The sequence below is a fragment of the Mytilus trossulus genome, chromosome 11 (genome assembly GCF_036588685.1).
Source record: "Mytilus trossulus isolate FHL-02 chromosome 11, PNRI_Mtr1.1.1.hap1, whole genome shotgun sequence".
NCBI classification, from domain to species: domain Eukaryota; kingdom Metazoa; phylum Mollusca; class Bivalvia; order Mytilida; family Mytilidae; genus Mytilus; species Mytilus trossulus.
In genome coordinates, this window is record NC_086383.1 from 70,604,350 (window position 1) to 70,622,261 (window position 17,912).

A 17,912-nucleotide genomic window follows, 5' to 3' on the forward strand; every position below is an offset into this window, starting at 1 on the left:
ATCCGTTTTTAGATGGTGACGTTCCCTTGTCACCATCTTACGGTGTTTATATATCTCAACTTGTACGATTCGCTCGTGTATGTAACAATGTTTCAGATTTTAACGAGAGAAATTTATGTATTACTGAAAAATTATTACACCAGGGTTTTCGATATCACAAACTAGTCAAAACATTTACTAAATTTTATCATCGGTATAAAGACATCATTCGTAAATATAGCTCAACATGCAGACTTTTTATACGTTCAGGTATTTCACATCCAATTTTTTATGGAAATATTCTTTATAAAGCACAAAGGTGTCAGTATTCACCTCATAAACTTACAAAAACTTTGAATAGACTTATTAAGAAGGGATATAATTACGATACTGTTGTCAAGTCATTAAAGATTGCATATTTTGGCGTTGATATTGAGTCACTGATAAGGTCTTTGCGTCGGAACTAAACACATTTATTCTAAAAACAGTTGTTGGCATGACACGGGTTATGTTCTTCTCATATATGTTATGATGGTATGATACTAAACCCCTTACGGGAAGGATTGTGCCTGATGTTCATATGATGAAATCATAATCTTTCAGTCAGTTTAATTGAAGTCTGGAGCTGGCATGTCAGTTAACTGCTAGTAGTCTGTTGTTATTTATGTATTATTGTCATTTTGTTTATTTTCTTTGGTTACATCTTCTGACATCAGACTCGGACTTCTCTTGAACTGAATTTTAATGTGCATATTGTTATGCTTTTACTTTTCTACACTGGTTAGAGGTATAGGGGGAGGGTTGAGATCTCACAAACATGTTTAACCCCGCCGCATTTTTGCGCCTGTCCCAAGTCAGGAGCCTCTGGCCTTTGTTAGTCTTGTATTATTTAAATTTTAGTTTCTTGTGTACAATTTGGATATTAGTATGGCTTTCATTATCACTGAACTAGTATATATTTGTTTAGGGGCCAGCTGAAGGACGCCTCCGGGTGCGGGAATTTCTCGCTACATTGAAGACCTGTTGGTGACCTTCTGCTGTTGTGTTTTTTTATTTTGGTCGGGTTGTTGTCTCTTTGACACATTCCCCATTTCCATTCTCAATTTTACATGTTAGTTTGTGTGATGAGGTCAGGACAAGGGGAACTATTAGTTGTAGGCTAATGTTAAATGATATTCAGTTGTATAAGCACATCTCATTCCAATGAAGAATATTTGGTCCCGTTCCTTCAATGGAGATTTTATAGAGCCGCCTATCTTCATGGTTCATTGACTTTGAAATTTTTACACTGTTTATATGTTAATGTTTTTGCTTAGATTTTAAGAGGGAACAACTTATGATAAGTCAATGAAATTAGGTATACAGTTTTATAAGCATTGGCACATCTCATGTGCATGGAGATGGTTTAGTCATGCACTTTAGTCATGGTTCATTGACTTTGAATATTAGCATAACTTGTTAGGTATTGCCAATATAGTTTCAACATTTGCATATTCACAAAAAAGCGAGACACATCATACAATCTTTGAATATCAAATTACTGCGCATGTACTTCATTACTTTATTGTTAATTTAAATGAATCAGAAAATAATTCAGATTGTTCTTTCATTTACTTTCAGTTTCAAAATGTCACCAATTTTCTCTTTCAGTTTAAAAATGTTATAAAAAAGACGATGTGGTATGATTGCCAATGAGACAACTATCCACAAAAGACCAAAATGACACAGACATTAACAACTGTAGGTCACCGTACGGCCTTCAACAATGAGCAAAGTCCATACCGCATAGTCAGGTATAAATAGCCCCAATAAGACAATGTAAAACAATTCAAACGAGAAAACTAACGGCCTTATTTAAGTAAAAAAAATGAACGAAAAAACAAAGATGTAACACATAAACAAACGACAACCACTGAATTACAGGCTTCTGACTTGGGACAGGCACATCAAATTTTTAATAAAAAATGTTAGTTTATTTATGTTTTGATTTGCTTTCTTATCTACATCGACAACACACTTTAAATACACTATACACTATTGTACTTTGGAACATATGAAGATATTATCTGATCACTGATGTGGATCTGTTCAAACATTGTAAAAAATCCGGAAGTATTGTTGACGAAAATATTTGAAAGGCATTGTAGATTTTATCTGAATATTTCAAAGGAAATGGCTGTTCCTCATTCCAGTGATGAAGCCCAGATTCCAGCTTTGTGTCAGTTTTGTGAAGAATCTAACATTAAGGTGGTATGGGAGTCTAAAATAAAAATGATAGAATTTGTTCATAATTTGTCAAAATGTAGTATCTATTGATACATGTTCAAAAACATTATAAAAATGATAGGTCACCGTGCATTTTCTCAAGCTACAGGTTGTGACAAAATGACAAATTTTGTATGGATTATACAGGAAAAAACAACATTTTGTGAATAGAAATTAAACAAAATGATAGAATTGTAAAATAAATAAGGAAAAGATTGCTTTCAGACAATGCTTTGAGAATATCAAAAGAAAAGATAGGGTCACCGTACATTTTTTCCGGCTAAAAGACAAAATAGGAAAATTTCATGTAGAGTCCTTCAGAAAATGCAGTGTTTTAGAGTTACCTCCCCTTAAATTGACAATTTGGAAATATTAAAAAAACAACCAATAATAATCTACACTTGTAAAAATATTAATATTTATAAGTTATTTTCTTATAAATTGGTTCTTTGAAATGAAAATTCACATTAAAAATCTGCATTACTGCATCAAATTTTGCTAACTTGATAGAAAATATGGACCTTAGATTCTCTGTTTTTTACAATCCAAGATGGCGAAAGACACCCATACCACCTTAAGTGGAAATGTATAAACTGTGATTAATTTTTATGTCAACTTTGTAATTCAAGGATTCATAACAAAAGTAAAGCTTCTAAAGATCATACAATAATAAACTTAAATGATTGTGGAACTGAGGAGACAAAATCTACAATGTTAAAGGCAGATCTACAGAATATGCCATGTACAATCCACAGTGAAAGAAAATGATGGTATTACTGTAATAACTGCACTCATCAATCGGCAATCCTCGGGTGACTCCGCTTCTCTCCGTCTGGCTTAGATGAGGTACGGAATCGGCCGAGTTGTGACGATTGAGAGAGAGAGAGATAATCGGCAATCTTCGGGTGACTCCGCTTCTCTCCGTCTGTCTTAGATGAGGTACCATTGTATGCATCAATCGGCAATTCTCGAATGAATCCGATACTCTGCTTCTATCTTAGATGAGGTACGGAATCGGCCGAGTTTTGACGATTATGGGATCATCCTTTTTGTGCAGATTGTTCAATTGAGTCACATCAAAAACATGAATACAAACAACTTGATGCTGTTTTTAATGCCATTATTTCGGCGATAGATGATCTTAAGAAAAGAATAGACCACGATATTCAATGGTATGAGTATGAAGAATTGAATCTAGAACAACTTCTCTCAGATGGAAATAAAAATTCCAAGATACCAAGGATAAAATAATTGAAACCGAAAAAGAAATGAAAGATACAATATCACGCTATGCTAGTGATCTTTTGCAAGAACTCGAAACAAAATGGAGGCCGCAAGAAATTAAAATCAAAAGAGAACTTTCACTTGTTGTGAAGAATAAAAATGGCTTGTTAACTAGGAAAGTCGTACTAGATAATACTCTCCAATCTCATCAATCGTCAGTCATTTTTTCTGTAAGTAAATCACTAGTGAAAACACTGCCCGAAAAATCAAAAACAATGATCAATCTCAAAAAGAAAAAAAAATTTCAAGGATTCAATCTTAAGAAATATAAGAGTGAAATGAGTGCGGTATTTGTAAATATTAAAATTGTCTCGGATGTAGAATGAGTGGACACTTATATTAGTGCTGAAGGCCATACTTTTGACCAATAATTGTTCGTATTTTATACATTGAGACATGGATGGAGAGTTGTCTAATTGGAGCTCCTACTACAGCTTCTTATTTATACTTGTACTTACCTCACTGGTGTGTCAAAAGAATTAATATTACTGTAAATAAAAAGTGTCTTAAGCATGTTAAGCTGGGATGAAAAAAATGCATCAAGTTACAAAATCAGGGGATTGCAATTTGAAAATTAGGAAAGATGTTTGAATTGTGGTTTTTGTTCATCATCCAAGTAAAGGTATAACAATGGATGATCTACTTCTTTAATTAGTATCATTTAAATAAACTCATCATAGATACCAGGTCTAAAACATTATATACACCAGACGCGCGTTTCGTCTACAAAAGACTCACCAGTGACCCTCGAATCCAAAAAAGTTTAAAAAAAAAGGCCAAATAAAGTACGAATTCGAAGAGGATGTGGACCAAAATTCCTACATGTTTTGCCAAATCCAACAAACGAAATAAATAGATTATTTGTTTTCGATTATGGAATAAAACCCTTTATTTTTTTTTTCAATCGAACTAAATGCAAGAGTAATACAATCAAATCGCATAAGACGATTATAAATGAAGGTCAATGAAGACAACAGTAGTATACCGCTGTTCGAAACTCTTAAATCGATTAAGAGAAAAAACAAAACAAATCCGGGTTACAAACAAAAACTGAGGGAAACACATCAAATATAAGAGGAGAACATCGACACAACAGAAACACAACATTAAAATGTAACACACACAGAAACGAACTATAATATAAATAAAAGCAACAGTAGTATACCATGTATACCGATGTTCAAAACTCATAAATCCAAAAAACAAAATCGGGGTAACAAACTAAAACCGAGGGAAACGCATTAAATATAAGAGGAGAACAACGACACAACACTAAAATGTAGCACACACAGAAACGGACCAAGCATCAGACAAAATCCCACGAGAATAACAAATATAACATCAAAACCAAATACATGAATTTGGGATAGACAAGTACCGTGACACGTCTTATCGCAATGTGAATTTACACTCAAAAATAAGAGAAAACAAACGACGCAACGTTAAAATGTTAAAATGTAACACACACAGAAACGAACAATAACATAACAATGACCATATTCGTGACTTGGTACAGGACATTTTTAAAGGAACAACTGGTGGGTTGAACCTGGTTTTTAATGGCAACTAGAACACACCCGCGAAATCGCGGGCATTCAGAACATGAATTTTTGTAAAAGATTTAATGACTGGAGAATTTCAGGAAAGGTATCAAAAGTCAAAGGTTCTTATGGACAGGAAATTGTTTTTATTTTATCTCTCCTCATTTATTTTCAAAATTCCCAATTTTTGTTTTCTATTAACTTCAATATGAACATACATTTAGTATACTATGAACATTCAAGTCAGGTGCCTGTAATTCAGTGGTTGTCGTTTCTTTACGTGTTACATATTTGTTTTTCGTTATTTTTAGTACATAAATAAGGCCGTTAGTTTTCTTGTTTGAATTGTTTTACACTGTCATTGGGGGGCCTTTTAAAGCTGACTATGCAGTTTGGGCTGTGCTCATTGTTGACGGCCGTACGGTGACCAATAGTTGTTAATTTCTGTTACATTTTGGTCTCTTGTGGACAGTTCTCTCATTGGCAATCATAGAACATATTCTTTTTTGTAATCAATGAATTTTTGTAAAAGATTTAATGACTGCAGAATTTCAGACAAGGTATCAAGTCATAGGTACTTTGGGACAGGACAATTGTTTTCTAGCCCGGCTCCTCCTTTTTTTCTCCAAAACTCCCATTTTTAGGTATTAATTTTATTACACATGAATATGCGCTTATCTGTATATTATAAACATTCATTACTATAAATAAAGTGTATTTGCTTTTTACTTTCACTATTGATTCTCAGTTAACATATCGATCCACGGCGGTCATTTTATATTATACAGACCCTCTTTATTTAGTAAACTCTGTGACTGCCGTGGTAAGTAAACTTGAAAATGATAGCAGATAGAAAATACACTTTATTCTTAGTATATGTATGTTCAAGGTATACAGAAAAACGCAAACCGGTAGTCCAATCTGACTTAAAATTTCGTCCAATGACGGAACAATATGCGGACGCCTTTTTTCTCGTTTTTCTCCCAATATAACTCAATCTGAGTTAATAATAAGGATATGAATGGATGACAAATGCGACTATGCACTGTACACATAGGATACAAAAGCATGATGATTTATTTATTGTGGAAAGAAGAGAAGCGACACACAAAATGAGGTCTTCTCGTTTAATAGTATAGATGTTAAATATAACATTGAAATGACAACATAATATTACAGGACTACAATACAAATAAATAGGAGAACGTATTAGACAAAGAAACACGTGATTAATAGATAACAAAGAGATATAAAAGATCGAAAGTGAAAAAAGTGAAAAAAGCACAAAGTTGTTCAGCACTGAAGATCAAAAGTTGAAAAATGTTGTGTCAACTACGGCTATGTTTTTATGCTTGGGATAAGAACATCCTTATTATATAACAATGGCCATTTTCCTGACTTGGTACAGGACATTTTAAGAAAAATGTTGTGGCTTGAACCTAGTTTTGTGGCATGCCAAACCTCACGCTTTTATGGCAATGTTAAATATAAAATTAAAATGACAACATTTCATGACATGACTACAATACAAATAAGATAAGAAAACTATAACTAAGTAAGTCGCAAGAATACCAAAAAGGAGCAACACCTGGTGCATCGATAAGGTAAACGTTTCAATTTATTCCTGTATCACCGGGAAAACAAATCTAAATTCATTCAAAATGTTTCGATTTAGAATAGAGTATTTTCAGGAAATCTGCAGATCAGATAACTATAATGGTATTAAATATCTGCAACCGCAAAATCACGTCGCCAATCAAAGATCTAAAATATAGTACCTTATTCATATTATGGGTTCTGTAGTCGTATTCTTAAGGTGAATTTGCGTTTGGTGTACTTAAGCTTAAAGGTATCATATGCACGGAAAATTTAACACAGGTATTTTTAGTCTTGATTGCAATTAATGAAATATTTACAAATACAAGCCGAACTATAAAACAAACGTTTAGTTCATCTTGTGCATGTCAAGTTATGTGACATTTGTTTTTCTTTTCTTTCAGATCATATTTATACACTTATAGAAAATTAGTTAATTTGGTATATGTTCAGTATAATAAAACACCTCATTTCAGGTTGTGCGGGTAATAGCAAGTATGTTGTCCTTTTGCCTCGAGTAATAGTTGGTATCTCAGGGACAACAAACTTGCTATTACCCTCACATCCAGTCAATATGTATATACTATTATACCACAGTTCCAGGACAGGGGAAAAATTGAGAGCTCAAGTAGTTATACTTGAGCTCGGCCACATGTATGTGACTATTCCAAGCCAGGAGCCAGAATTTCAGTGGTTGGCATTGGTTGCTGTCTATCATATTGTTTTTTTCTTATTTGTTTACTGTTTGGTCCTTAATCTGGCTTTTGGTTTTCTTGCTTGAAATGTTTCACATTATGTTGTATCAGCTTTCACATTGAAAACGTGCACGGTGATTTTTAGTTTCTTAAATCAACATCATCATGATCATTTGGACTGTGGTATGTAGTTGTCTCATTTGATTAGACAATTGGGAACTGCAACACCGTATGTCTGCAATGACAAAATGTATGGTATAGGTATTCTATCATGTCCTTCGTGCAACTCGGTGAATGTGATGAATATTTTCAACTCGACTCCTCGACGTAGACGTAGTCATGGTCATCGTCATTATACATCACCCTCTCTGCATGATGTCTCTATTAATGACTTGCTGCAATGCATACAAAAACCGTTAGGTATTCATCACATTCGCAAGAAACTTTATTCATTACCCCTTTTAAAACTTCATTCTCTGTTCAATTTATGTTTGGAATCCACTGTTACAAATCCTCATTCAAACCAATACAAACTACAAGCTATAATTTCGGATATTGCAAGTCACAGACTTTTCAAGCCAGTTCGCATTGGAAAAGATGAAAAAGAGAAAAGATCTTTTCTAAATCTTTCCTTTGCCAGCAAAGGTCTCGATGGCGTCAACCTAGGCGATATCCTTCATCACAAATTAGTTCAATCGAAAATACCTCCTTATTTCTGTACCAATAATATCTTATAACTATACCAAACCTATTGCAACTAAAATTTTCAATTACCAACACGTTTTGCAGGATCTCGATATTGACGACTTCAAGTCTAAATCTCCTAATTGCACTTGTGCTAGTTCCCAATTCACATATAATCCTGCTGGCCACGTTATTAACGGTGACCTTAACATTGTTAATAACACTTCTCTACGAAACGTGTTATCGAAAGGTCCGAAATATCATGAGCCTAAATCCATCAATTGGAAATACAAATTTAAAATTTTGATGGATTCAGTCGGGGATTATACCAGGCAATGGGCTAAGCGCGAGAAGGAAGACGTATACACTTTTTCTGAATGGATTAAGACAGTGAGGTCGTTAATACAAATCAGATCTAAGAAAACTGAATGGGTCCATCAATTCCCATGCTACGTCAATCTTCAAAGACCCAAATGTTGCTAAACACCTATGCGACCTCCATGATAAATGTGTTATTGTCCCCGCAGACAAAGCCCCAAATAACATCGTTTTTGTCTGTAAAAGAGGGACGAAAGATACCAAAGGGACAGTCAAAGTCATTACATTAATTGCTTGATAAACGAATTAGGTATAGACAATTCACTTGGAAACTCAACATATACCCTCACGACACTTACCAAAGAGGAAATCCTGGATAATCATAGGTCTGTTCTTTGTTCCTTTGGTATTTCAACTAAGAATGAAGAACTGGATCTTCCATCACTGTATTGAATACCTAAACTACATAAGTGTCCTTACAAACAACGGTATATTGCTGGGTCCTCCAAGTGCTCAACAAAACCCCTTTCTAAATTATTAACATCTATTTTATCAGCAATCAAAGACGGGCTTCAAAGTTATTGTGAAGCTGCCTATTCTAGAGGTGGCGTGAATCAGATGTGAATACTTAAAAATTCCAAAGATCTTTTAGAGTACATACAATCTAACTCTCTTTCATCTTGTAACAGTATTAAAACATTTGACTCTTCTACTCTGTACACAAGTATTCCACATTCCAAACTAAAAGACAAATTAAAACAGTTGGTATTACTTTGCTTCATAAAACAAAATGGCCAACGTAGATACAAGTATCTTGTCTTAGGGAGGGATAAATCCTACTTTGTAAAAAATCACTCTGATTCAAATAAAAAATTCTCTGAAACCGATATTATCAAGATGCTTGATTTCTTGATTGACAACATATTTGTTACGTTCGAAGGACGTGATTTTCAACAGAAAGTCGGTATCCCAATGGGAACAAACTGTGCCCCTCTACTTGCTGACTTGTTTCTTTATTATTTTGAGGCTGACTTCATGCAGGAACATCTCAGGGAGAAAGATAAGAAGTTAGCAATATCCTTTAACTCTACTTTCCGCTATATAGATGACGTTCTTTCACTAAACAATTCAAAATTTGGTGACTATGTGGATCGCATCTATCCCATCGAATTGGAGATAAAAGATACTACAGATACAGTTAAGTCGGCTTCATATCTTGACTTACATCTAGAAATTGACAATGAGGGTCGGTTAAAGACAAAACTTTACGACAAAAGAGATGATTTCAGCTTTCCAATTGTGAACTTTCCATTTTTAAGTAGCAACATTCCAGCAGCACCTGCATTCGGGGTATATATCTCCCAATTGATACGATATTCCCGTGCTTGCATTTCCTATCATGATTTTCTTGATAGAGGGTTACTGCTCACAAGGAAGCTATTAAACCAAGAGTTCCAAATGGTGAAGTTGAAATCATCCCTTCGTAAATTTTACGGACGCCATCACGAGTTGGTTGACCGTTATGGAATAACCGTTTCACAAATGATATCGGATATGTTCCTTACGTCGTAACTACTATCCCCTTCCCTTTCATGAATTTGACCTACCGAATTAGACTATTTACCGGATTTGTAATCACATAAGCAACACGACGGGTGCCGCATGTGGAGCAGGATCTGCTTACCCTTCCGAAGCACCTGATATCACCCCTAGTTTTTGGTGGGGTTCGTGTTGTTTATTCTTTAGTTTTCTATGTTGTGTCATGTGTGCTATTGTTTTTCTGTTTGTCTTTTTCATTTTTAGCCATGGCGTTGTCAGTTTGTTTTAGATTTATGAGTTTAGCTGTCCCTTTGGTATCTTTCGTCCCTCTTTTTTTTTTGCTATCATACCACCTCTCTCTTAATCTTTATAACAAATTGAAACAAATAAAAGTGAAATTAATATTTTACTGAGGTTATCTATTATGAACAAGGCTCCGTGTTGAAGGCCGTACTTTAACCTATAATGGTTTAATTTTTAAATTGTTATTTGGATGGAGAGTTGTCTCATTGGCACTCACACCACATCTTCCTATATCTATATAATAAACAAGCAACCAAGAATGCAATTCAGGAAATTAAAAAATATAAGATAGACAAAAACTGAAGTTTATTTTAATTCTCATTTACATAAAATGCATCAGACATTAATCTAATAAAATTTAACACCATGTTACTTTCTGAAATGCTCAAATTCTTCAGTATAACTACTCTTCTTTTAATTTATAACAAATTTTATTAAGAAGTAGTTTCTGTTAAATTGGGGTTTGTTACTCAAAAAGGAATTAAAAAAAAGAAATTTAGAACTTTAAAGATCATTATGTATATTAAATACTCTTTCATTTGGAATGCATTTGTACCTTACATTCAATGGCTTAAACCAATTTTAGAGCACAAATTAATGCTTTATTTATATCTGTTACTACGCTGCACCCAATCCACAAAAGTCCATCTTTGTCAAAAGCCAGACCTAAAGGCAGTACAATTCCCATTGGTTTTATATCCTTACATAGAATAATCTCCCCAGTAGGACTTAGTATATGTAATGCATGATTACTAAAATCAGACACAACAATCATGTCGTTAGAGGACACTGCTATATCACGTGGGGAAAATTCAGTTCCATCTGTATTTACACTACCACAGCCATTATAAGTCCATTGGAGTTTACCACCATAGTCTAGAGCTAAAACCCTTCCGTTAAATTTTCTGTTTATAAAATCAACAACAATTATTTTGTCATTAATACTTTTGATTTTCCATGGCAACATAAACAGTCTCTGGTTGTCTTTGTCAAACTCATAAGTGTGTTGTATGTCTCCTTTCTGACTCATAGCTATAACTTTTGCTACACCATCTGCTGAAGAATAGTTTGAATCAATCAGTCCTACTATTGTCTGATTATGTTTGTTAACGTGAACACCTACTGTTTTCAACGGAGAAAATGATTTGAAAATATTTACTTCTCCATCATTATAAAGTTTTAAATCTTGTTCCCAAGATGAAATAATTAGGTCTCCATTGTGTTGTATTGCCATATCAATAATTTCAATTTCAACTTCTTTTTGTACTTTGATATTGTTGTCCTCAAATTTCACTGCTTTTAATTTGTCATTAAAACCAGCTATGAAACCTGTATTATTATCACAATGTTGTATACTTGTAACGGGGTATAAATCAGATTGATAGTTTTTCACTACTTCTAAATCTGGAATTGTGTAAAGATTTCCAAATTCTGCATTTATTTGACCCTCAAACTTCTTTGAATTAATTCCTGGCATGAACTTTGTCTCCTTGAAATCAATATCTCTATCTGATTTATTTGGCAGTTTGAAGTCCATCGTTTTACTTGTGGAAAAAATGTCAGAAGATTGGTGAGATAGGAGTGTGTTGTCCAGAATACCTTTCCTTAATACTAGGTCATCCTTATTCAGTGTGATAGTGGAAAGTTCTGTTTTTATTTTATTCTCAAGTGGCCTCCATTTTGTTTCAAGTTCTAGTAGTAGATCACTAGCATATCTTGATATCGTTTCTGTCATTTCCTTTTCAGTTTGAATTATTTTATCTTTTGTCTCTTGAAAATTCTTGTCTCCATCTAAAAGGAGCTGGTCGTATTTCGCTTTTTCATTTTCGTGCCATTTGATATCTGTTTCAATTTTCCCCTTCAATGCACTGAACTCGGAAACAATAGAATCATAAACTTCTTTAAGATTTTTGAATTCATGGTTTTGATGGGACTCAGTTAAACACTCGGAACATATAGGATATTTGCACTCACTGAAATTGCAGTAAACACAACATTTTTGTTTTCTGTGGATTGTACATGGTATATTATGAAGATCCACTTTACGGATTGTTGCCGCAGCGTCCTGGGTTCCACACTCGTTCAAATTTAGAATTTCATGTTTGTCAGATGATTTGATTTTACTATGAATCCTTGAATTACACAATTGACACAAAAACAGATCACAGTTTATACATCTCCACTTTATATTAGATTCTTCACAGAACTGACACAAAGCAGGATTCTGTGCTTTTTCAATAGACTGTGAAAATGCCATTTTTATAATTCAGTGAGGTGCCTTTTTTACAATTAAGTCAGTTTAAATTTGGCCATCACATTAACAAATGCATAAACATATGACAAGTATAAATGGATAGATTTATCTGTAAATATGAGTGTGAAGTCTAATCGATAAATTTTACTGTATTTTCATCATAAGTTATCATGTATAAATTTGTATATGGTCTAAATTTCGTACATCCTGATTTAAAATGTGAGAAGATATTCAGGGGTCAATAATACCTATGATAATTCATGTACATTTGATAATGAAATATGACAGTAAAAGTTATCATTTCGACCCAATTATAATTTTATTTTATTAGCACAACATGAATTAAGTTTAGATATGGCTTTTCTCATCACTTGGCGTCTGTCGTCCGTCATTTGTCGGCGTTCCTCATCTTTTGACTTTTACAAAATACTTCTTCTCTGAAACTACTGGGCCAAACTTAACCATATTTCATTACAATCATCATTGGGTATCTGGTTTAAAATAATGTGTCTGTTGACCCGCCAAACCAACCAAGATGTCTGCCATGGCTAAATATAGAACATAGGGGTAAAATGTATGTTTTGGCTTATTACCCTGAAACCAAAGCATTTAGAGCAAATCTGACAGTGGTAAAAATGTTTATCAAGTCAAGATCTATCTGTGCTGAAATTTTCAGATAAATCGGACAACCGGTTGTTGGGTTGCTGTCCCTGAATTGTTAATTTAAGGAAATTTGGCCATTTACAGTTATTGTCTTGAAAATTATTATAGATAGAGATAACAGTAAACTGCAATAATGTTCAACATAGTAAGATCTATAAATAAGTCAACATGACCAAAATGGTCAGTTTACCCCTTAAGGAGTTATTGCCCTTTATAGTAATTTTTTACCAATTTTTCGTAAATTTTCGTAATCTTTTTAATAAAAAATGAAATATGGCAATGAAAGTCATTCATTTAGACCTTCTAATAATTTTACTTTAACAGCACAACATGAACAAATGTTTAAATATAGATTTTCAATTATAGTTATGATGTCATAACTTTATCTCTGTCTTCAACAAGGACTCCAACATGTCCATTAAAGTAATTGATGAGCAAATTTATTTGATAATTTATTTATTATAAAAATGTTTGACATCAAAATATATTTAAAAAAAAACACATACCCCTATGTTCTATTTTTAGCCATGGTGGCCATCTTTGTTGGATGGCCTGGTCACCGGACACATTTTTTAAACTAGGGGTCCTTTACAGTCAATTTTTAACAATTTTCCACTGAAACTTCTGGGCCAAGTTCATTATAGATAGAGATAGTTTTAAGCAGCACGAATATCAGTAAAGTAAGATGTACAAACACATCACCATCACCAAGACACAGTTTTGTTATGAATCCATCTGCTTCCTTTGTTTAATATTCACTAGACCAAGGTGAGTGACACAGGCTCTTTAGATCCTCTAGTTTAAAAATTTAATTGTGTTCAACGTAATCTGTACGATAATTTACGTTTAAAAATGGATTCATAACAAACCGGACATATATATATATTATAGTTAATTGCTATTAATATATTGCAATATGCATTGTGTTTAAATGTAATATCAGTATTTAGTTCTTATATGATCTTATATCTATCTTAATTCCATCTTACTTTTAAATTATAGTTTTTCATGTGACGTAATTTTTGTGATGTTTCAAAATTTCTTTGGTTCTAATGTGACGTATTATTTGTGCCATTTCGCCATCGTATGTGACGATTTTTTGTGCCTTTTCGCCATTGTATGTGACGTCATTTTTATTGTGTCGAGGCCTTGACTTAGTCGGGTGTGTCTGTTCTGTGTTGGTCTTAACATTATGTATTCGGGTTTAGTTTTCTGTAATTAGTTAATACTTCAGTTTCATTATGTATATCTGTTTTATATTCATTTGATAAAATTTACTGTTTGCAACAGCTTTAATTGTTCTAAATAATAAGGACGTTCCTATCCCAAGCAAAAAACATAGCCATATTTGACACAACCTTTTCCAACTTTTGATCTTTGGAGCTGTACAACTTTGTACTTTTTTTTCACTTTCGATCTTTCATATCTGGGCGTCACTGGTGAGTCTTGTGTGGACGAGGCGCGTTTTTGGCGTTTTGAATTTTAAACCTGATGCTTTTTGTTATCTATTATTCATGTGTTTCTTTGTCTAAAATGTTCTCCTGTTTATTTGTATTTTAGTCCTGTTATATTTAACATTGCCATTTCAATGTTATATTTAACATTGCCATTTCAATGTTATATTTAACATTGCCATTTCAATGTTATATTTAACATTGCCATTTCAATGTTATATTTAACATTGCCATTTCAATGTTATATTTAACATTGTCATTTCAATGTTATATTTAACATTGCCATTAAAGTGCGAGGTTTGGCATGCCCTTTAAAAAGTGTCCTGTACCAAGTCAGGAAGATGGTCATTGTTAGATTATTGTTCGTTTCTGTTTGTGTTACATTTTAACGTTACGTCGTTTGTTTTCTCTTATTTTTGAGTGTGGATTCGCATTGCAATTAGACGTGTCAAGGTACTTGTCTATCCCAAATTCATGTGTTTGGTTTTGATGTTATATTTGTTGTCCTCGTGGGATTTTGTCTGATGCTTGGTCCGTTTCTGTGTGTTTTACCTTTTAGTGTTGTGTCGTTGTTCTCCTCTTATATTTAATGCGTTTCCCTCGGTTTCGGTTTGTTACCCCGATTTTGTTTTTATGTCCCACCTACAATAGTAGAGGGGCATTATGTTTTCTGGTCTGTGGCTCCATTCGTCTGTCCGTCTGTGCGTCCTTCCGTCCGTCCGTTCAGGTTAAAGTTTTTGGTCAAGGTACTTTTTGATGAAGCTGAAGTCCAATCAACTTGAAACTTAGTACACTTGTTGCTTTTTTGGTCAAGGTAGTTTTTGATAAAATTGAAGTCCAATCAACTTGAAACATAGTACATATGTTCCCTATAGTATAATCTTTCTTATTTTAGTGCCAAATTAGATTATTACCCAATTTCATGGTCCATGGAACATGAAAAAGGATAGTGCGAGTGGGGCATCCGTGTACTTTGGACGCATTCTTGTTTGTCCATGGATTTATGAGTTTTGAACAGCGGTATATTACTGTTGCCTTTATTTAAACTAGATAAAAAAATAATAGGGTTCCTTTGCAGTCAATTTTTAACAATTTTCCACTGAAACTACTGGGCCAAGTTCATAATAGGTAGAGATAATTGTAAGCAGCAAGAATGTTCAGTAAAGTAAGATGTGCAAACACATCACCATCACCAAAACACAGTTTTGTCATGAATCCATCTGCTTCCTTTGTTTGATATTCACATAGATCAAGGTGAGCGACACAGGCTCTTTAGAGCCCCTACTTTTCTTCTGAAAAAAACCATTGCATTAGTCTTATGATTTTTGAGTTGTAACTGCAGGACAAATACATCTGACGTTCTGTGAGTTCATGTGACAATTGAACTCATATTCAATTTTATTTAAGGGCCAGATGAGTACCACCTCCTGGAATTGGATTTTCTCCATGTGTTGGAAACCCATCGTGGCATTTGGCTGTTGTCTGCTCTGGCCTGGTTGTTGTCTCTTTGACATATTCCCCATTTCTATTCTGGACTTTATACCTCTTCCTGTTTTGCTTTGTGCAGTAAGATTGGTATCATGAATGTTACAACAGTAACCGAATCATAGCCATTTTTGGTAGGTTGTTATTACCCAAGAGTACCACCAGCACAGTATTGTAAAGGCATGAGAATATTGTATAGTTGGTATATTTGGCTCTGAAGAGACAGTAATTGTCTATCTCAGGAATAGATAACCTTAGCTGTATCTGGCAAAACCTTTAGGAATTTTTGGTCCTCCATGCTCTTCAACTTTGTACTTTATTTGGCCTTTTTTACTTCAATGGTCACTTTTGAATCTTTTGTAAGCAACATAACAGTATGCACAAATATAAAATTTCAATCCTGGTATCTATGAAGAGTTGTCTAGATCTGTTACCTTAACATTAGTACCAATAAGATGGAAAAAATTCCATCAGATATTAAATATAAAAAAAGAAGATGTGGTATGAAAATCATGCAATGAGACAATGCAACGTTCTACAACAGGCCAAATGACAAAGAAATTAGCAGCTATATGTCACCCTATGATCAACAATGAGTTAAGCCTATAATGCTATTTGATATACTGTGGATTCATTTATTTTCGTGGGTACCAATTTCCCTGGTTTGAGGAAACCTTACATATTCGTGGATATTTAATTTCATGGTTTTGGCAAAGTCTTCACTCATTCCTTTACAAAATTTGTATTTCGTTGAACATTTGAATTCGTGGTTCACCTGTATCCACGAAATCCACGATAATTGGTATCCAACGAATATTAATGAATCCACAGTATGAATATATTTTCTTTTTTCTCTTTCAGCAATTCCAGTGAAAGAAGCAGAAGAGAATGAAAACATTGCTATAGTAGTAACATCACATGGCGGCCATATTGGATTTATGGAAGGTTTTATACCAAGGAACAGTACGTTTATGGATAAACTTTTCTCACAGTATGTTAAAGCTGTGGTTACACATGGTCCAACACATTTGAAACAAGAGTAAACTGTTTCATTAGAATTCTGGAACGAAATTTATGCAGAAAGGAGTAAACATGTTACAATGGATCACCAATGTGTACAGAATAATCTGGATATAATTTTCCAAATGAAGGAGTATCAATAGAATATAAGTTAAATAAATGTCACTTTCTGACAAGAACAGCATTGGTTCTATGACAACTACCTTATCTAGACTCACCTGAAACAGGAACTAACCATAAATATTTTACATTTGGCTCATTCAAAGCAGACATGACACTGGCGGCATTGTTTTAGAAACCCGCTAGTCAAACACATTTCATCTTGCGGTTTTAATACCTAGTTTTGTTGTTATCTATAACGAACAAAATCATTAAACTGTAATTAGTCATTATTCTAAACAGATTGAAAATTAATTATTAAAACCTAGCCTTTGTTCCTACCCTGTACAATGAAACTTGTCTTAAACTCTGTACAACAGAGACTTAGTGGAGTTTTTTTTTGTTCTTTATTTAGTTCATGAAAATAAGATAACTGCATTATCTTCAATTTTGGACTGTAATTTTGTTCAAATTTTTTGAAGTGCTATTAGTTAATTGTTATCAAAGGAAGTTGAACATTACCAGAAAATAAAAAAAATATCGGTTGATTTTGGACTAGTCAGATGAATAACTGTATTATAAATCATGGTTGTTTTATCTATTAAATGTTGAAATAAATCCAGGCAAAATAAATATTTCAAATGATTTTTTGAAGCCAAAAAAGTGTATGAATATGTGTAGTAAAGTATGAACGCAACTTGTGGAAGACTCAATTACTTTTGCACATGTTGAT

At 33.5% G+C, this 17,912-nt stretch overlaps 1 protein-coding gene across 1 annotated transcript in view; it reads left to right on the plus strand.

Annotated features, from left to right (window-relative positions):
• LOC134691511 (phospholipase ABHD3-like) overlaps positions 1-17,580 on the plus strand; it is a 51,799-nt gene extending 34,219 nt beyond the window's left edge. Inside the window, exon 10 of the mRNA XM_063552060.1 lies at positions 16,922-17,580. Coding sequence (XP_063408130.1) covers positions 16,922-17,103 — 182 coding nt within the window. The 3' untranslated portion in view covers positions 17,104-17,580. The remainder of the gene's footprint in view (positions 1-16,921) is intronic.
• The last annotated feature ends 332 nt before the right edge of the window (positions 17,581-17,912 follow it).